The sequence below is a fragment of the Tarenaya hassleriana genome, unplaced genomic scaffold (assembly GCF_000463585.1).
Source record: "Tarenaya hassleriana unplaced genomic scaffold, ASM46358v1 Cleome9, whole genome shotgun sequence".
Classification (NCBI taxonomy): Eukaryota; Viridiplantae; Streptophyta; class Magnoliopsida; order Brassicales; family Cleomaceae; genus Tarenaya; species Tarenaya hassleriana.
This window is the reverse complement of record NW_010971389.1, coordinates 694,643-716,468: the sequence shown is the minus strand read 5'-3', so window position 1 is coordinate 716,468 and position 21,826 is coordinate 694,643. Positions and strand designations below refer to the sequence as shown.

Here is a 21,826-nt window from a genome sequence, read left to right as displayed (position 1 = left end):
TACACAAGGCCCTCTTATCAGCGGCAACCCTAATAACCTCTTAGTTCTTGAGGGTCACCCACAACAACAGCCACCTCCTACAGGAACATCATTAAATTCAGGTTTTTCGCCTCACATCTCGGGAGACCAGATCAATAGGCGTCTGGAACATTGGCCAAGCGCTGTCTCATCAATCCTTCCTTCTGCAAACATCGACAAGAATTGTGTTTCAACAGTGCCCATGCCCTCTCAGAATGGAAACAATGCTAATCAGTTTGATGTTTCTCCATTATCTTCTTCTGGTCATCCTGTTCACCTGCAGCATTCTAAAGCCAACACTCAAGGGTGGAACACACAGAACAACGGCTCACTGAACTATCTGATCCCTTTCTGCCACTCCTCTGCTTCACTCAGCCAGTCCTCAGAGCCAAATTCCATAGGTCTCTGCAGAAACACAGATTTTGATTCAAGCATTCAGGCAGATCTTTTTGATCCCTCCTTGCATATGAAGCAACCTGACATTCTGGGTCCAACAACAGATGCTTTGTTGTGTAACAACACAAAGGAAGGATTCCTCATGGGCCAACAGAAGTTCCAGAGCGGTTTCATGGCTGCGAATGCTGGCTGCTTAGATGACATAGTCAATTCCACGATGAAACAGGTATGATAAAGTTTCTCCAGTTCGGTGTTCTATGATTTCCTTTCGAGCCATTTCTGTAGTTCCTACTAACATTTTTGCAAGAGATGCACAAAACCCACCAAGTCATTTAGTGAAAAGATGAAGAGAAACCGAAACTTTTTTCAATAAACGAATCAGTTAAACTTGCGTTACATCCCCTGTGAGTGAAAGACGGCATTTCTTGCTGTAACAGGAACAGAACCAGGCGGATTTAACGGGAGGAGATCTCGGGTTCGGGGGGTTCAGCCCCCTCAGGACGTGCTTATGAGAAGCGCTAGTGCTTTTGTTCTGTTCAGACATCAAACTGTGATGGCTTCTTGTCCTTGTTTTCTCCCCTTAAACTCTCTTCAGTTCAGTGTAATGAGAAGAACTGTAACACTCTTGTTCTGTTTCACTTGCCACTTGCTTCTAGCCACTTAGGAATCAAAAACTCCAAAAAAAAAAGGGGGGGAAGGATAATAAATAATCGATGCCTCTTTTTTTATTTAGCTTTGTCTCTGCCTTTTTTGTTTTGCCACAAAGTCTTTTGTCCTCTATAACTTTTTCTGGCTTATTTCTTCCGTAAAAGCCGAAGCCCACTTTAGTTGTCTATAATACAAGCCTAGCGATTTACGTATATGACTTGCATAACTTTCATATTTTCATGTATTTTCAAGAGGGGATAAAGAAAAGGATTATTTATTAGTTTTAACTAAAAATTCATATTATATATCTATTTATAGATTTCAGCAAAAAAAAAAATTAACATCAAATATGTTTTGGAGCTGTAGAAAAAGATAGGTTTAGTTTAGTAGTATCAACTATGGGTGGCCGGCCATTTCGGGTTTCGATTCGGTTATTCCGGTTACAAAGAAATCATACCCAAATGATTATATAGATTTGATCGGTTCGATTCGATTTCGGTTTGGTTCGGTTCGATTTTTGTATAATAAAATTATAATCAAACGGTTAAATTATATTGATTTATTCGGTTCGGTTCGGTTATGACATATTAAAAAAAATATATTAGTCCTACACCTCGTGTCGAACTTAGTCGTTCAACATTTTTTTTTTCGGACTCAAAATTTTTGAACTCGATTCAGAAAAATATGGACGGACCCATTTTGACACCCGAACATCAACTTCATCACCAAAAATTGTGCACTTTTCATCTTTGATGTATACTTCAGTGTATAATCCTTGTAATGAAATATAATAATATTTTATAATATTACTACAAGGGTGAAAGTCTTCTATTTTAGGTTTTATTCCAATAGTTTCATTCTTTTCTTGAAGGAATCAAAATCTTTACATCACAATCGACTTCTTATATATTGGTCCTACTTAACTACAAATACTAGTTTCGTTTACATCTTAATCTCTCAAAATCATATTTGCCTTTAGCGACTTATTGTTCTATATATTCATATAAGAATTTATCATTTGGATAGAACAATATAGTTACATATATGTTTATATATATATATATATATAAACATATAGAAGTTTAAATTTTTATTGTTTAACAATTTATATTTTATAAAAATTGTAAACACTAAAATTTAGGTGCATCCCTAAAAATTAATTATCATTATCAGCAGAAAACTATATATATATATATATAATTTCGTCTATGTATCTTTTTAAAAGCGAAAGCATTTTCGTGGCAACATTCTTTTGCCAAAAAAAGGAGAGAAACCAAGAAATTTTTTATAGTGACAAAAATTATATTCTTATTAAATAGTTTTGATATATGGACGAAGAAAAAACTGAAATTTATAGAGATATATAGTTATATCAATCCATAAATTCCGACCTATAAAAAAGGGTTAGATATTCTTAATAAAGCGATGGGGGAAAATAATGAACACATGTCACAAAGCATTCATCAATGACCAATCACATAATCATATAACCCTTCCATTTTGATACATTTATTCATATTGAGTGCCCTATCGTACACACACCACTCGACCCATTTATATATAATATTAAACAAAAATCAATCTGAAAATTTTAAAAAAAAAGCAAATAATAAAGAAAAGATTAACTACATAACTAATATATAGTGACGATTACATATATGTGTATAATAATCACCCTAATGATTGTAATTGAGGAAATGATTAGAGAAATCATCGACATTTTGCGGGTTCAAACCAATCCTCACGTGAAGTCCCTTAGGATCCTTAGGGCTCTGCATGAAATATGCGACTTGTGGCACCGGCGGACACAGAGGTGACACGTAATCCGCCGGTTCGCCGGCGATGAACCCGACCTTGTGAAATGGCATTTTTGTCCAGTCGGAGACTATGGTCAGTTCCTTGATCGGAGGGAGATTTGCGTCATTTCGCCCTTGCCCCAATGCTTCCACGTAGGCGTTGATGTAGTCTTGGTCAACTGAGTTCTTGGCTTCTCTGGTTTTGTGAACTATCGATTCAATGGTTAAGTTAAGTAATTCTCCGGCGGTGGATGCGACGGAGGCGAGAACGTACGCATTGCCGGAAAAATATTCCGGCAACGGCGGCTCCGCCCTCTTCCTTATGTCCACAGCGAATTGTAAGCATACCATGGCGTCGCTTCTCAACCCTAGAGCCCTTGTTCTCACCTGAAATGTTTGATTTTGTTATTATTGCCACATTTATTTTCAATTTTTAGTGATGAAATGATTACATAAAATGGGAAAACAAATAAAAATAAAGAGAACGGAAAAACTAAATAAAAATCATCAACTATATTACTTACACAAAAAATCTTATACTTTAAAGTTATTAATTATAAAATTTTATCAACTATTAATTTTGAAAAAAAAATGTGAACTATATAACTTATTCAAAAACCATCTTTCATTTTAAATTTATTACAAAAAAATACATCAACTATTAGTTTTTACAAAAAAAAAAGATCATAAACTGCCTAAAATATTTAAAAACTATTCTGCTTTAAATTTGTCAAAAAAAAATATATTTTTTTTATCAATATATATAAAATATTATACAATTCTAGGTATCACAATAGAAAACTAAATATTTATATAAACATATCATATTGTGATGCTTAGAGTATATATAAATATTTAGGTTTTTATTATGATATTTAAAATTGTGTAATTTATAAACATCATCTTTTATATAATAAATTTGTCCACAAATTTTATATTAAAAAGTAAGTTTATTTTATAGATTGTAAATTTTAGACTCAAATTTTTTTAATATATTAATATTCGAAATATCATAAATATTAATTTGATTTTTTATAAAAAAAATAGTAACTATTATATAGTGTATAATTTATAGATAATTTATTATTCAAGAAATATTATATAATTTTAAAAATAAAAGAAAAATATGATTTATTTTTTTTAAAATTAAAAGTTAATGGATTTTTAAAATTAATTTAAAATAAAAGAGTATTTTTAAGAAGTTAGATATTTGATGGTTTTTTGTTCAAAAATAATAGTTGATGTATTTTTATAACAAATTCAAAGTAAAATGTTATTTTGTATAAGATAAATAGTTATTGTTTTTTTTTAGTTTGTGTTAGAGAGAAATATAAGATGATGGATTTGAAAAGAAAAACCCTTATTTTTTTATATATAGACCTAAATACTAAAATCCGAATTATAATAACATGAGGATAGTTCAATATATTTTTTATAATATTTTTCTTGATTCGATAGATATATGTATGTGTATAGTTCAATAATGGTGTATATATAATAAGTCGTGTATGTGTATATAACCTTTTAAAAGAATGTAGAATTGAAAAGAAAATTTAATTTTACAAGAATATAATGTTTTGATTTTAGGGTCTAGATTTCCAAAGGTTCATATATTTTGTCAACATGATGTCCTATTAGTCGACTCTACTCCTCCAACGTGAAATTTTTTAATTAATAACCGTATCTAAAAGATTATGAATTTGCGTGATTAAAAAAAGGAAAATAAAAAAAAAAACTTTTTTGAGATTTATTTACCTTCCACAGATGAGCAGCAAGAAGCTCAAAGGAAGAGCAAGAGAACCCTTTTGGTAATTTCCCATCTCCACCCATCGCTCTCTTCTTCATCCTCTCTACTGCTTCACCACTAACCTCAAAGGTCTTGATCAGAAACCCCGAGCTCGGATCCTCGAAATGACCGTTTTGCCCTCCGTTCACCATCGCCATCTGCTCGGTCATCATCTGCTTTATCAGCTGATACAGATGGTCAATGGCTGCAGCTCTCGTTCCGGGTTTCGGGTTCGTGGTAGTTAGCAAATTGCCTCTCTCATGAACCGGCTCGATCATCATTGCTTGATCATCTTCATTGTTATTATTATTATTATTGTCATTGTTGCTGTTACCATTATTTGTGATATTGTGAATATAAGAATTAGAAGCCCATGCATGAAGAAACTCATAAGCTGAGAGCCCATCGAACACTGAGTGGCTCGTGCCTATTCCAATTGAGTACCCTCCACATGCAAATCTCGTCACCTTCAATATATTATCAATACGCCACGAGATCATTATATATATATAAGAAAGGGAGAAATGAAAATATTTGGTAAGATATATTATATATATACATACACACATACTGACATACGTATTCGTATATTTGGTTACCTGAGCAACAACAAGAGGCACTTCAGGGAAATCTCCATTGAAAGGAGGCTTATAAACCAAAGTCTCGGAGAACTCATTATACTGAAACAAGTCTCCGAGCTCCGACATTTCAACACGTGTCGCCGCCTCCACCATCACAGCGCCGCCATTGTTGCACCATAGATTGAGCTTCATGTCTTTTGGGTCCAAACACAACCTACCAGCTGCAGGGTACCACACAGAAAGGGTTTGCTCCAATCCGAGTCTTAGATTGGAGAAAACCGATTCGCTAGAAACGTTACGAGTTTTGTCGGACTTGTAGAAGAACACTAAGTACATAAGCAACGGGCACTGGCGGTCCAAATTGGACAGACTCAGTGTCTTCTCGGGATGTTGAAGTTCAGGATAGACGTGAAGCTTTCGGACGATGTCCATCTCTGAACTCGAATTCTCGATGATGGCATCGTTTTCGTCAGCCATTGTCGAATGAGAGTGTTGTGATTTTGGAGCAAGACAAGAAATGTAAATGTGTGTGTATTGGATTTGGTTATGTGTCTTCTTGAATGCAATGTGTGGGCGTGGTTACATGAGGGTATATAAGGGGAGAATAAAGGGGCTTAATCATAAGCCAAGGAGCCATTCTATGTGTCTCTTCACTTGGTTTTTAGGGTTTTATTTTATTTTATTGTTGATTTAATCTAATCAAGGTGTAATGCATACGAATGATTGGTTAGACACTAATATTTCTTTTAATTATAAGAAATTGACCTTTCTCGAGGGAAGTTACAAATAACACGTATTGTATATTATAAAACAACATATACTTTCACAAAAAAGACTCTTGGTTATATATTTGAATATGCTATTACATGTCCATCTCCGTGACATATAATATAGTTTACAAATTTATATTGCAGTGGGTTGGGCTTAAGTCGTTCGAATTCTAAAAATAATACAAGTATGTATATCCAAATTTTGGTAAAGTAAGATGTTGAAAAATATTTCTAATTTAAAGAAGAAAGATATATATATATATAACGTGTGTATTGTATATGTGTATATATTGTATCTTACTCTTATATTTGTATGGTTGGTACGTAATACGTATAGTAGGAAGATTAATTGTGATCTGTCTCGCACATTAGAGTTAGGTGAAATAAAAAGACGGATTACCTCTACGATCATGCAAACCCTACGATCTTATCACGGGGACTTAGGCTACAGCCTACTCTATATTATATAACATGTGTACGTGTGTATGTATATACGTATGTATGTTCCATGTACCTCTATCTTTATGCATACGGGGAAAGGTTAATCCTATGTGCAAGCATATACACAAAAATAAAAATAAAAAGAGCATGCAAAAATTTCAACGATAAAAATCAGTCTTGTTCCCTACATGTATAGTTCTATGTACAAATGGTCTATATTCGATCCGAATTCTCTTAAGTATTATCCATATATTATCGTCTTCAAACAATATCTGTGTTTCGTCGGTCCAAATTCATTTCGTATCCTATATCTCCGATCAATGAATATTGTAACTCTTTTTATTGTGTGTTTTACGAGAAATCAATGTATGAATTAATCGAATGGATAAACGAATTAGATTTTTTTTGTGGTAATATGGAAGTTCATTAAACTTTTGTCTCAACTACATCTCTTAGAATATCGAAAAATTCAGGTAAATGGCCTTTACCACGTTTGACTTTGAGTTCGGGGTAAATATGCTTTGCGTTTTGTCTTACTATTAGACCATTAAAATTGGGGCAAATCAGATTGTTATGTAAAACAATTGAATATTAAGAAACTGTTTATGTATATAATTAGCCCGAGAAACAAGAGACCTCGTATCAAATTAAATGGAGTTAATCTTACATTGGTTGTCTTTTTGTGTTAATAGCAATATTCTTCTTGAATTAGTGGTAGGGATTAATTAGGACAAATTTCTCATCCATTTACAAATTGTTCTATATCTTGTTATCTGATCAGACCGCATTATGAAAATTAATTTCAATCTGTGTAAATCATATGTTCGAATACATGTAAACATATATAAAGTATATATCATATGTAAAATTAGATAAGAAATCAAATTATTAATCTATATCCGAGCCACTTATTACAAAAACCTTTTAATTTACAAAAGCCACAACAATATAGTGAGAGATTAGGAGTGGCTATAGACTTAATAAAATGCTAATAATTAGCTCTGCTTTTGTCGTTGTAGTGTCACAAAGTCTAACCTTCTACATTATAAAATTTTGTAATCATTGAAAAGTTGGTCAAGATTAATAAAATTAAATATATCATTATGATTATATATATATATATATACACACTTAAAAAAAAAGAAGCAAAACCCATGTGTAGGGTTTAAATATCCGGTAGTTTTAACATATTTCCATCATATTAAAATAGAAATATTTATTCATGTAAGTGAATTAGGGATTAATTATTCTGAAAATATGTAAACCAAATCATATTGGCACACGAGACAGATTCATTATTACCAATTTACCGTTGGACATGGGAAGAGAAAACTCGAAGCAACCGACCAAAAACCACAGAAAAGAGAAATTAGGAAACTAATTATAAGTTTCGTTAATGTGTATTAATTTCCGACCAAAAGTAATAGAAAACATCAAATTAGTCCCAACGCAGAATCTTGAGATTGAAGATTCGAAGGAACATTACAGAGTGGCATGTCTCTTGAGTCTTGATGCACTATATATATGATATATGCATGCGTATAATGCATGCAAGGTTCTGTATGACTGTATACATATAAATATATACGTATTTCTCTATGTACGCCGTACATGTGTATGTATACGTATGTACGTACGTGAGTGTGAAGGTGAAGAGAGGAGAGTGGAGAAGTTGGTATATGTTTTGGAGCAAGCGTGAGATGAAAGTGTCAGTCTTTTGTCTCCACTTTCCCAGCATTTTCCCTATTTTCCGCTCTCTCTCTCTCTCTTTTAAATGTTATTTTTGTTTTCATTATTATAATTACGCCCCTATATTTTAATATTTTTTTTAATTTGATTTTTAAGATTTATATCCGACCATGCCTATACACATCTTGTACTTGCATATGCATGTATAAGACATGTGTTTATTGACATCATCAGTGACATGCTAATTCATAGTTCCGGAGTTCTTTCATATTCAAACATTACAAAAAATAATTAATAACCGCGTGTGACATCTACATTTACTTACTTTTGATAAATTGACAACGAATCTTAAATAGCTAGATGTTGTATTCATTACAAACTTTGCATATATATATATATTCAAATTATTAGTTCCTCACAAGTTTAGACTCTTTTTTTTAAATATATCTATTTGAGGTCCTGGCAGGACCGTCTCAAAGTTACAAGAGATCTGTTCAATATATATAAAGGATTTATATATATATATAAATTAAAATTAATTTATTTTATAATTTTTTTATTGAAATAATCTTATATACTAATAAAAAAATTAAAATTAACTTTGTTTATAATTTTTTTGATTGAAATATTCTTATATACTAATTTGTTTAATGTTTTTCTAAAATATATATTGATTAAAAATTATTTATATTTGTTATCAAATTATATTTTTATTCTGTTTCAATTTTTTCAAAAAATTTAAGGTTACTATAAAATAAAACAAATCTACCGTAATTTAATGGTAATTTAATCAGATTTAAACTTTTTTTATATTTTTTCTTTTACAATTTATCTTTTTATTTAAAACCTATATAATTATCAAAATTTTAAATTAATTTTTTTGAGAAAAATTAGACCCTATAAAATTGGGGTCCTGTGCCATGGCACCACCTGCACACTAGGGGTGGGCAAAATATCCGAAAAATCCGAACCGATCCGTTATTCGATTCATATCCGAACCGAAAATTCGGATATCCGGAGTTTACGGATCGGATACGGATATTTCTTTAGAGATATTTGTCGGATACGGATCGGATACGGATATTAAAATTGAATTATCCGACATATCCGATTCGATCCATATTTTGTAATAATATTATTAAATATAAGAATAATTTCATATGGAGATTTAAAATTCTTAATATTTACACGTTTTTAAGGGTGATTCAAAAAAAATTTTATATATATTGAGGTTTATAATTTTAATCTTTTGAATATTAAGATTTATTATGTTTAATGTTTTGAATTTTGAATTTTGAATATATTTGTATGTGATAAATTATAATTATATTTGTATTTGAGTTGATTTGGAATGTTTAAATTATGAATTTTAAATTTGTGAATATCATTTATCTTAAATAGATTATATATTTTATTTACATTTGAATTTATTATTTAATTTAAATTTAAAATTTTATAATATTTTAGGTCGGATACGGATATCCGCAAATATCCGTGATTTTTACGAATATCCGAAATTGCAAATATCCGAAAATTACAGATCGGATACAGATAACAAAATCGAATATTTGTGCGGATCGGATACGGATACGGATATCTCAAAAATCCCGGATATCCGATCCGTGCCCACCCCTACTACACACCCTATTAGACAGCCCTGGGTCTTGGCATTGCCTAATATATTGTTGATATTTATAAACTGAGTGTTATATATATATATATATATATATATATATATATATATATATATATAATAGAAGATATAACTTATTCATTTGTTAACTATATTGTTCTAAACGATAAAAAAATCTAATTGATCATTCACTTCAAAAGAAAAATATAATTCTTACCTCATTTATCATTATAATTTTTAAAGCACCTTATTAAGATTAACTTATATTTTTTAATTATCATATTTAGTTGCTACTAGCTGCATTAAATTTGGAATATAATTAGAGTATAGTTTTCTAGATTTTCAATTGCGTTGATTTCCTTTTCAAATGATGATTTGATGTTTATTCAGTTATTCTGATGGTTCATATATATATATATATATATATATATATATATATATATTCGAAAAATTGAGTCCAACTCAAATAAAACAAACTTAGAAATAAACATAAAATCTAGTGGTTGAGATGCCTGTCTCAATCTCCCAAAAATTATGAATTTGATCCATATTTTTAGGGATTCGTATGTATGGAGTATACATAGTCTAACACATTATAAAAGAGCCATGTACGCATATATTTCAAGTTTTTGCTTTTAAATAATTCGTTACATATATGTACAAAATGCATCATTTAATAATTGTCTGAGGCTTTTTCCTTTCTTATCTCAAAGGTTTTATTTAATATCCAGTATGAATGCTCTTTGCTTTTGGAAGTGCTCTTGCCTCTCCTTGTCGTCCACTATTGCCATACTTTATATTACGACACATATATACACCAATACACACCTACCTAATGTATCTTTATGATGCAATCTATAGTATATATACAGATATATATATAGGGATGGCTTTGTTTTACGTATTTATATAAACTGGGTGCCGTCTTTCTTCTTAACCCAAGAGTCACAGCTTTCTGTTATAATTATTCTGTTTTAAATTCTAATATGCGAATATTAAAAAGGTTTGAAGTCATGTGATCTGTAAGCCTCACCAAATATGAACGAATAATGAATAAAAGATACGGTCCACGATTACACACTAACGAGTCACGCTTATGTTATTTTTTTCTAAATAAGAACAAAAATAATATTTTGACATAACGTTTACACATAGCTATGAGGTTACACCTTTGATGATACACACACACAACATCCATATCTTGAAACATCTAAATTCAACACACACAAAAAAAAGAAGAGAAAAGAGCTTAAGAGTCTTAATGACCCTAAAGTTTGGATTCTAATGACAATTAATGATTTTACCCATTTGTTGTTGATGATGATGGTGGTGGTGGTGGTATCTCCATCAATCCAACAAAATGACTCTATCTCCATCGTTGGCTTCTTCCATTTCCGCATCAACATCTCCTACACTGCTCTTTCCTCCAGCCTCCGACATGTTCCGATTAACAACACTGCTTTTCCCTGTTGTTTCCGTATCTTTTTCCTTCATCTCCACATCCTCTGTCGGGTTTGTTACCTCTTCAGGTTTCTGTGTGGTGTTGTGTTCGTAAGGCGGCGGGGCAGAAGAGACGATCCTGTTTACGTTTTTGTTTACAGATTCCAGAGCCCGGAAATTCTCCCTCAGCCTTCGGCTCGCTGGTTGGTTGTTCATAAACATTTCAACCGACTCACGAGCATTCTCATCAACTGCTTTGCACATCTGGGGAAAGATTCAGAGAGATTGAAATGATCGATCTTTAATGCGGGTTATCTTCAGTACAGACCGCTAAAGAGGAAAGCCCGGGTTTTTACCTCGTTGAAATGTTCGGCCAATTCTAGACGTTCGGGGTTGTTGTCAAAAGTAGCTGCAGAGATTTCTTCCGAGGCTGCACATGAAGAACTCTCAGATACGTTAAGCAGATGATGAACTTGGCAATAAAAAGACTTTAACTCCTAACCATTAAGATTACTTCGGACAAAGTCTGGAAACGTACAGATTGGTTTGATCTTAGGAAGTTGACTGAGATTTTCAGCATCAGCATCTACAAAGCTAGGTCCGGCTGTATTTGTGGCGGCCCTTGGTTCGCTGCCTTCTGGTTCTTCACCAGGCACTGATGGTGGAACTATTCCCTGAAACCAAATATTTGGGTAGGAGATGACGAAGATTATGGAACCAGATTCTGCTTTCAGACACCACCCCATTATAGAGATGAACACGGAAACATACATAATACTCTTCCGCATACTCCAAATTCAACGCCCTTTCGAGGAGCAGAACCCGTTTTTTCACAAACTCAACCAGTCTTCTCTGCATGTCTCTGTAGATCAGCATCGAGTTTCCATGGCCGCCCCCATCAGCTGAAACACTGTTATTCTGTGCTTCAAAATTAAAGACGCTACTACCATTTTGTCCCTGCAAGCTCGCTTGTTCTGCGGCTGTCAGATTTGGGAAAGGGAAGTTCAGTTCTTTGCAGATGAGATCTTGAATTCCCAACTCCTGGTCATCAACAATAGCTTGCCATCTTCCATACCCATGCCTTCAGATTTCGTCAAAGAAATGTTAAAGAAAATGTCAGCATAAAACATAAAAGGATGGCAGAAGGAGAAAAGAAATAAAATTCCCATTCAGTGAAAATTCTATCAAACCACTCGGTGAGGGTTCATACTTTAAAACAGCACGGAGCATTATCTTGTCATGCTCTTCCTTCCAAACTTTTCCAGATATTCTCAGCCCGGGAAATCGGTTGAGAATGCGGTTAGGGAAAATCGGTTTTGTCGGATAGTCTTCTGTAAATTTCACCTGTCAAGTCAAATAACCGAAAGCTCAAACAAAGGCGATCACAACTAAAAGTATAGTTTCTATGTGGCATAGACAAAAGGAAGCTTCCTCTAATAGTGTACTAAGTGATGATGATGATGATGATGATGATGATGATGACGACGATGATGATGATGAAAGACCGAAAATGAAGCAGACTCTTGCTAAGCATTATGCCATCTAAATATGATTCATCAATTCCCAGAAGACAAAAAAGAAAAACAATCTCAAAGCAACTAGAAAGAAACTAAAAACGAGTTGCGTTCAAGAATTCGGACCACTAAAACTTACCTTCTCCTGAACCAATGTAAGAATAGCAATTCTGACAAGTACATCTTCGATTCTGAGTCCTTCTTTGGGAACACCATCTATAGCAAAAGACAATCGGAGTTAAGCTCTTTAAAACGTTAGCCCGGCGATCGCTTTTAGAGAGCAGCAAACAGATGTCAAAATTTAGTTATCAATCAATCACCTGAAAATGTTGGAGAACTCTCATCAATATCTTCAATAATGTGCTTCAGGAAGAGCGATCCGTATCTGAGAAAAAATAAAAAGGGTTGGTGAGAAAAATGATGGGTCTTTCAAAAGAATAAAACAGTGACAATGTTCCACAGCGATATGGACTTTTACAGAAGCTGAAGAAAAAGTGCAGATGAGGTTAAGTCATACTCTTTTATTTCCTCGTATGTCTTCTGCTTTAAGCGAGGAACAAACTCCTTCCAATCAAAGTTGCCAATTCCGTACCTGCAAAATGATTTTCAGTTTACAGAAAGAAAGATGAGAACGTGTGACAAAAGCCAAGAACTAGACTTGTTTTGCAGATTGATGGAGAAAAGGCGAGATATGTAAGAAGATAACCTCATCAGCGTCTGAACAAAAATGGCCCTTTGACTTTGGTTAAAACCCAGCACCCTGAAGGATCTACCTTCGCCTTCCATCAAAGGAGTTGGCTCAGAATTGTCTACAACAAAAGATTTTTCACATTAGTCGGGCACCCTCTAGAAATCAACTAACTTTCCTCGCTTTAGAGAAAAGAAAATCTGGAATGTAATATTACCACGGGCCCTTTTTCTGTAAGGCCTTCTACCAGGTTGAGTTCCTTGTCCAGCTGCTTCACTATCTGTTAACTCAGCCTCATAGCTTTCATCCTCTCCATCAGAGCTCACATCTTCTAAACCAGCAAGATCATCTTCTTCGATGGATACCATCTAAGAAAAATAGCAGGATGGATTTAAGCGCAATCCCTCAAAATTATGAAACGATTCTAGGCATAGCAAAAACATTGCAACACCAATAACTGATAACATCCAAATGACATCAATATATTACTTGAAAAGACAGAGAGAAGTTTTCAGGTTAGTTAAGCCAATATTCTACAAAAGCTAACAACAATCCTACATCATATTCTAATCGACTTGAGGGCAAAATCAAATAAACTTTGAAGATACAGGCGGTGTACTTATTATTTTCCCCACAGTATGTACAATTCAAAATAAATAAAGAGGCAATAGGAACTGAAATTATGACAGACTAGACCAGGACGATATAAATCGTTTTAAGTCGAGACATCAATAAGATGTCAAAATTGGATAGGTCGGAAGAACGTCACACCTGTTTGCGACTTCTCTTCCTCTTTCCAAGAGCATTGAATTCTTCGGCTTGGTGCACCTCATATTTGTCTTTTAACAATTCCTCCCAAAAACTTGTTCTATCAGAATTGCCAATCAATGATTTGCTTTCTGCAGCCAATCTCTGTGCTTCTTCTTGTGCTGCAGCCTCACCTTCGTCTATATACTCAAAATTTGCCACCTAAATTACAGGAGACAAAACCGAGAACCTCAAAAGGGAAACTTTTCACAAAGAACTGATGTTAGTAGATAGAAATTAGACCCCTTAATTTCAGTTAAAAAAACACTGCCCCTATGTTCACACAAGACTAGAGAATGTTTAAAGCAGTCAAATAATCATCACACCCGGATATTATTCCGCACAGTAGAAATTATTTTATATGAATCATAAGCAACCTTGCCTAAGCTCCGTTTGATATTTACCCATCAGTCTGCCTATTAAGCGGGTCATACATTATCCACCACTCTGTTTCCCATTTATTTACCAAACATTTCACATGCAAACAAATAACTAAATGACAATCCCATGGATATATGACGAGTTAATTGCATTATTTACATGGGATTGTTTTCAACAATATACCAAGTGCAGCGAAACTGGCCCATAAAAGGGGAAGACATACAGCAGCAGTTTCCAGAACAGTGTATTATGTTCCAGCCAACTCTAAAGATCAACGGAATCAAAGAGCTGGAAAGCAAATCAAGGGTTTCGACTTGGCAGATTTATTGGTCCTATAGACTTGCTAGGTAATCATTTGACAAGAGTGTGCAAATTACAGAAGAAACCTACGGGCAGCAACTAAATCTGATCATGTGGGATCTAGCTAAAGCATCGAAATTACAACACTTATCTAGAGATAATCCAACATAAGAGCAAGAAAGAGAGATAAAGACCTTGAAAGCCTTCAAGAATCCATTTTCCTCTTCATCATCCATAGAAGCCTCCTCGGCATCTACAAGATCACGGTCAAGCAACCTGCATAACAGAAGATGAAGACAAAGAATGAATATCGCATGCAAGTAATAACTTGGGACATTTTTTTAAAGAAAGTATATAAAGATTGTGTTACTTGTCTATAGCAGCATCATCGTAATGAATCTTTCCTGACTTCCCTGCTTCATCACTCTCATCGGCGAAAAGCTCCTTCGAACCATACCTGATGATGTCATCTAACTCTTCCTAGATGATCGAGAAAATTAGAAAAAAATAGAAATTAGAACTATAAGCAAATCAATACTCTCAAAAGAGCTCTTTCACGATGTTTCAATCTTCTAGTTGTGCAATCTGTGTTGACTCGAGTCCTATTGTAATTGTAACTTTGCCTTGCAATCTGTTGTGACATTGGTAAATCATATTAAAAACCTAACCTCGAGCAACCAAACCATACCTGATTAATGTTTTGCGTTTTGAGTTTCCCGACAACAAGATGCTCCAGAACCATTTTTTTCTTAGTCATTTGCATCATTCTTTCTTCAATCGTACCCCGGGTTATGAGCCTGTAAATCATGACCTAAAGGCCAAAATTTAGGCTAAATTAGTTTTAAAATAAAAAGAAAGAGAGAAAGGAACTACAAGTAGGAAAAAACAAGTAGGCTAACACTGAAGCCATGAAAGGCAAGCCCCAACCTTATTTGTCTGGCCAAGTCGATGAGCTCTAGCCATAGCCTGGAGATCAGCATGAGGGTTCCAGTCACTGCAGAAGAAGAAGCATTTCAACAAATATAAGAATGAAATGTGTACATAAACATAAATAGATATAAATGGAGAAAACACATTTGTCAGTCAAGCCAAAACTGATGTATCTAACCAGTCCTCAGACCACATTTCATGATGACGTATGTTTTTATCTTAAAGCACTTAAAAGTTTAAACATATAACATATATGCAACTTCAACTTCGACTTTCCAGAAAATTTCCATGTTTATTCTAGGAACACAATGCCAAATAGCTTTTGGTCACCCATCAAGCTTCATTTGAAGAGTTCAAACACTTCAAAACTCCATTTCAGATTTCTAAATTATCATGTAGTCAAAGCTTAACCTTCTTCCACAATGTGATACTGTGACCACCAAACAAAAGGATGAATCAAACAGAAGGTGAAATTCAAACCTGTCGTAGATGATAACTGTATCAGCTGTTGCGAGGTTTATTCCTAAGCCACCAGCTCTTGTGGAGAGCAAAAAACAGAACCTGCTAGAATTTTTGGCATTAAACCGATCTATACGTATTTGTCGCTCTGCTCCGCCAACCTTTCCATCGATTCGTTCATAGAGCCAATTCTGACAAAGTAAAAGAATGAAAAATCCATATCAAGAAAATATAACAAAAAGTCAGAATCTGATGCATGAATTATGGTTCCACTGGTAATATTAGTGGCGTTTCAAGAATTCCAGAAGTAATCTTGAAGAGAGGGAAGTTATATTGCGGGCTATCAGCATAGTAACTGTACTTAGTTAACAAGCCACTCATCTTATGCTTTCATAACCAGACCTGAGGGCTCTACCAGGAAAAACTCTTCAATATCTGCTATACATGCCAAATAAAAACTCTAATGCAAGCAAGTAAGAAAAACTCCTGTAATACAAATAACAAATAGCAAATACAGATACCTTATACGTACAGTAATCTTCAAGTAAGTCAAGCATGTGCTGAAACTGTGTATATATGAGAACTCTGTGTCCTTGCTCTTTCAGTCTAACCATCATCTTGTCTAACAATTGTAATTTTCCGGATGACTCCAAGAGTTTTCTTTAAGATAGCAAAGAAAGATTTAGCCAGAAGTTAGAGCTATGCTTACTGATTACTAGAGTTTTATAAGACAATGGACATGCAAATACCAGCCTATCCACATTAGAATTTAGTATCCATATCAAAAAACGAGAATTTACTTGAAAGCTTCATTTGGATCTTCAATATCTGGTTCCACACCTTCCAGCATATAAGGATGACAGCAGAGTTTCCTTAATTCCATCACCACATTAATAAGAGAAATCTGAAACAGTTGTTCAAACAACATGATTAACCTACCAACTACAGTTCAACAGCTTCATTATCCCCATATGAAATATATACATCTGTATAAGCAAAAAAAATTCAAAAAAACTTACTTGAGCACCGCCCTTTCTAGTCAATACTTGAAAATTACGGGTAAGAATCGCTTTGTAATATTCTTTCTGCTCACTACTCAAATCAACACGTAAAATGAGCTCCTTCTTAGGAGGCATGTCCTTCAACACGTCTTTCTTCACCCCTGCATCAGAGGTCAAGATATGATACACGAGAATCAGCAAAGAAAAGGCATTACCAGACCCAAATTTTGAAAATGCTCGTTGAAAAGAGAATTCCGGTTAATACTTCTAAGCAGATGTGGTGCCAACATTTTGTGCAGTCTTGAAATCTGCTCTTCTTGATTGATATCCTTGAACTCCTCTTGGAATTCCTCAAGACTACCAAACTGCAGGGTGCAAGCATTGAAGAAATTAATGACAATATGCATATGCATAAACCCCTTTTTCAGCAGTGTGGTCCTTGGACTAACCTTTCCAGCGTCAAGAAAATGCATGAGCATGAAAAGTTCATCCAAGTTGTTCTGGAAAAAGCACCAGACAAACATTGGTGACATACAGGATAATCAACAGCATCATAAACGGCCTGTACATAAAGAAAGCCAAGAAAAAGTGTAGCACACAGAGAGATTTCTAAATAACGGGAAAACCATTGAAAGGCAAAAAAAAAAGTGAACCAGAAGTGTCCAAGCAAAATCAAGTTTCCTCAAAAACAGAGACCCTCATGTAAGAAAGACATCATATAGATGCCATCCAAAGCTCTGCAGATAACAGAGAAAAATCATATAGTAAGTTTTTCCTATAATACCCACTTTCTTTGACTTGACAACTGAAATTTCAAGACCATCTAAAGCTCGCAAATACACAAAGAAAGAATGTTCTTCTAAATATAGTGAATCGTTTTGTTGATGTATTTCCAAAACAAGTTGTAGCACTGATACAACAAATTAAAAGCCTCATCCAAGTTTCATGCAGACACGGACATATTGTAAAATATACATTTATGCTCGTGCTTTACCTTTCCAAAAGGGAAAGTCTTATGCACAAACAAAAAATAGCCATTGAAATCACCGTAAAGGGCAATTTTAAGATCAGCAAGTTTTAAGACAGGGACCCAAATTATCCGTGCATACCTAAAATAGGAGAAAATACAAACAAAACAAAACCCAGAAGAACCAAGTTGTATTGGAGAGAGTGAAGTGAACTAATAAGGCATGCTTTTATGCAGGAAAATAAAAGGTAAATTGCATTTCTATTTGGCAGCTCCAAAGCTCGGATTAAGCAGATGATGAAAAAACAAAGAAACATATGAAATAGCAAACCTGAAGAGGTGTTCCTGTCAAAAGACCACGATGATTACTTGTATATTGCTTCAAGGAAGAGAACAATTTTGAATCCTTATTTTTCAGCCGATGACCTTCATCAACAATCTGAATAAAAAAGGTGATACTTGGTCACATATGAGCAAGAAAGAGAAAAGAATGTTATGTTCAGGCCATGAAGAGTTACCATGCACTCCCACTTAATCGGTTTTAGAACAGTTGTATCCAAGTTGATCATCTCATATGATGTCAGGAGGACATCAAACTTGATTCTGTCTTGCTTGGTCTCACCAATGATTTGGCCAGATTTCTTTTTCTTGATCTTCTTATGACTTTTCGGCAGGTAAAACTCATGTTCTCTTATAACACCACGAGCTTGGGCACCACCAACATACATAACCTGCATGTAAAAAAAAACAAGAATGTTATTCTATTAACCTACGAATGTATGCTAAGTGCGATGACAACCAAGTTTACACACCACATTCATATGTGGGGCCCATGTGGCAAATTCTCTCTCCCAGTTTCGCAGAGTCGACAAGGGAGCCACTACCAAATGTGGGCCGAGGTTTTCTTCAAAGAGTGACGCTAAAAAGGCAATGCTTTGAATTGTTTTCCCTGGGACAGGACAAAGCTCAATTTTATTAACACAACAGAATATTGGAGAAAGCAAAAGCCGTTTATAATTGACAAGGATGCGATGATTGAAGACATGCCTAAGCCCATCTCATCAGCAAGGATTACATGTGTTTGCTTTGACCATGAAAACCGCAAAAAATTCAGTCCCTCAAGTTGGTATGGATGCAATGAGCCTACAAAAACAGAGAACAATAAATTACAGTGCTAGATAGATCAACCCAGGGGAAAATAGCAATTGGCATGCAGTATTAGGATTCAGACGATTTAAATACCTCTGATAAATTCAGGGCTATGATCAAACTGCTGAAATTCTTTAGGATTACACTTCTGTCTGGCCTCTTTAGCTCTCCTAGATCTAGAATTGATATCCTTGAACCTTTGAATCTCATTCTGGAAGGTTGAGATATCTGATTCTGATTCCCAATAACATTCTTCATAAGAAAGTTCTTTGTACTTGACAAGATATTCCTTCTCATCATCTTCTCCTCTGCATCAGAAAGGAAACCATACAATCACTTTGTCAAATTGAAAATCATGCAAATCCAGATTTCATACTTTTAAACTTTCAAGAGTATTAAAATTTCAACCTAAACCTAGCACTAATCCAAACCAACACTACAGAATATTGATGGCAAGGGGGTTATTTTATATGATTCTGAAGCAACTAAAACTAAGTAAGAATACGTTTCAAATATGATTCAACTCAGAAGCAACTCTATGAGAGACACATATTTTCTTATATAGTACTACAGTATATAAAATCAATTACATAAATAATAAACAAATGACGATTTCCATCACAAAACCTGCAAGCGATAATGCGGTCAACAGTAGTCCACTCAGGACGAACAGCAACAAAATCATCTTCATTATTGTTGGCTGATGCCATTTGACGGTGAAAATTGTTCACCCTGGTCCTTAAACGAGGATACGACTTGTAAGCCCTCTGAAATTCCTGCTCAGGTACCCTATGATTTGCAAAGACGAAAAGAGCAAAAAATTAACACAAAATTACAATGTTAACATCAGGAAAAAAAAGAAGGGCAACTACCAAGAACAATGCAGGTATGACAATCCTTTCCACTTCACAAGATATTGTTTCACAAAAATTTGCTTTGATGCCGCATTGGAGGAATCCTGATCATCATTAGACACCGTCGGACGCATTTCGAAGTCCAATATCTTCTCCAACTCATTAAGAGGACTAACCTGCAATAGAAAAATAAACCTTTGGTCACTGTAATGTAGAGAATTTAACACATAATATGCTTAGAACATTAACATCAGCTGATAATAAGATCTTACGCATTCAGGGCATCTCCAATTATCAGGAGCAGGACCTTTCCCAGGTGGAACTAAGCATTTAGCATGGTATGTATAAGTGCACGTATTGCAGCTTATAAGATTTTCACTTTCTCCACAAGCCTGGCATGCATTTTCTTTCTGTATATCAAGAGAAACAAACAAAAATGGAACAAGATCACAAAACGAAGAGGCAGAAATGCCACATGTTGAGTACATCATTTCACAACAACGTCCCCCATCCACATAAGCGTCAAAAGCTGAAGAATTAGGGAAACAAACCGCGTCAGTTCTGACTATCTCCTCAACTTGCTCCAGGGTTCGATCTTTTTTTGGAACAAAGTCATCATCATCTGAATCGTCTAAGTTATAAACCGGTCTCCGATCTGATCTCAGACGAAGCCTCTCAACCAAGCTACTCATTTTCTGTGGAAAAACACACACGCAACAAACAGGTTTGAAATTACCACCAAAAAAGCAAGAAGAAAATCGCCTCTAACCCTAGAAGCGAGGCGAAAGTTCAGAGGCGGTCATGGGCGCGCCTTACACGTGCCTCCACCTGATGCGTGAGGCGGCCGCCTCTAAGAACCGAAGCGTGAACAGAAGAAATCACCGAGGAACAGAGGTGAAGAAGAAGGCGAAAGGGAGGAAGAAGATGAACAGAAGTGAAATGAAATGAGTGAAAAGATGAACAACATTTTAATAATTATTTTAACTATTAATCTTCTCTCACAAAAAAAATGAAAAAATGTTAAAATAATGATACAATAATATAGTTAAAATAATTCATCTTTATAATTAAGTTGTTATCAATATATATATATTGAAAATTTTTATATAAACAAATTAGTTAATATAAATCTATAAAATCATCATAAAAATTTGTCATAAATACAGATTTATATTGTAATATATTCTAATTTTTAATATATTAAAAAAGTTGAATATTTTTTATTTATTTAATTACTCTAATTGTGTTTTTAAACCTAGTTTGAAAATATTACCCTTATGATTATATTCATCATCATCATCATTATCTTAATTTATTCGAGATCTATGCAATGAATTATTCATTTCGACTGTGAGTTAGGTATTTCAAAATTTTCAACAATTCTAAGTTATTTTTAATAAATCGTTAACAAATAAATTTAGATGCACTCCTCTCTTTTCTCAATTTAGATGTATTCTTCTATTTTCTCAAACTTTTTAATCGAGTCATCTATTAACCTAAATTATACATGTCCAAATAATCTTAAACCTATCTCTCGTAATTTACCTAATACACGTACTAGTCCCATTTTCCCTCCAA

At 34.1% G+C, this 21,826-nt stretch overlaps 3 protein-coding genes across 5 annotated transcripts in view; 1 reads left to right on the top strand and 2 right to left on the bottom strand.

Moving 5' to 3' along the window:
* The window catches only part of LOC104803637 (two-component response regulator ARR12), a 3,979-nt gene extending 2,829 nt beyond the window's left edge, over window positions 1-1,150 (top strand). The window contains exons 6-7 of one of the 2 annotated variants that reach the window (XM_010527631.2): window positions 1-640; window positions 852-1,150. In XM_010527631.2, coding sequence (XP_010525933.1) covers window positions 1-640; window positions 852-926 — 715 coding nt within the window. In that variant the 3' untranslated portion in view covers window positions 927-1,150. The remainder of the gene's footprint in view (window positions 641-851) is intronic. The other variant, XM_019201409.1, reaches the window with a different exon arrangement.
* A 1,383-nt stretch (window positions 1,151-2,533) lies between these two features.
* On the bottom strand, window positions 2,534-5,786 carry LOC104803636 (brassinosteroid-related acyltransferase 1). Its single transcript, XM_010527630.1, has 3 exons — window positions 5,244-5,786; window positions 4,614-5,111; window positions 2,534-3,245 (listed from the first exon to the last, which is right to left on the bottom strand). The coding sequence occupies exons 1-3, from the start codon at window positions 5,700-5,702 to the stop codon at window positions 2,739-2,741; spliced, it is 1,464 nt and encodes a 487-aa protein (XP_010525932.1). The 5' UTR covers window positions 5,703-5,786; the 3' UTR covers window positions 2,534-2,738.
* Window positions 5,787-10,831: 5,045 nt separating this feature from the next.
* On the bottom strand, window positions 10,832-21,187 carry LOC104803635 (CHD3-type chromatin-remodeling factor PICKLE-like). 2 transcript variants are annotated; one of them, XM_010527628.2, is made up of 31 exons: window positions 21,060-21,187; window positions 20,800-20,943; window positions 20,521-20,658; window positions 20,267-20,424; window positions 20,022-20,183; window positions 19,488-19,702; window positions 19,293-19,388; window positions 19,058-19,194; window positions 18,764-18,976; window positions 18,577-18,684; window positions 17,728-17,778; window positions 17,544-17,643; window positions 17,297-17,439; window positions 17,078-17,181; window positions 16,799-16,937; window positions 16,299-16,468; window positions 15,816-15,882; window positions 15,577-15,699; window positions 15,259-15,368; window positions 15,083-15,164; window positions 14,172-14,369; window positions 13,618-13,768; window positions 13,419-13,521; window positions 13,230-13,304; window positions 13,033-13,097; window positions 12,852-12,928; window positions 12,409-12,542; window positions 11,970-12,279; window positions 11,737-11,872; window positions 11,555-11,628; window positions 10,832-11,462 (listed from the first exon to the last, which is right to left on the bottom strand). In XM_010527628.2, exons 2-31 carry the CDS (start codon window positions 20,938-20,940, stop codon window positions 11,106-11,108), a joined length of 4,137 nt encoding a protein of 1,378 aa, XP_010525930.1. In that variant the 5' UTR covers window positions 20,941-20,943; window positions 21,060-21,187; the 3' UTR covers window positions 10,832-11,105. The 2 variants fall into 2 exon arrangements, with proteins under 2 accessions (XP_010525930.1, XP_010525929.1); XM_010527627.2 differs by having other exon boundaries at window positions 21,065-21,187.
* Between the last annotated feature and the right edge of the window lie 639 nt (window positions 21,188-21,826).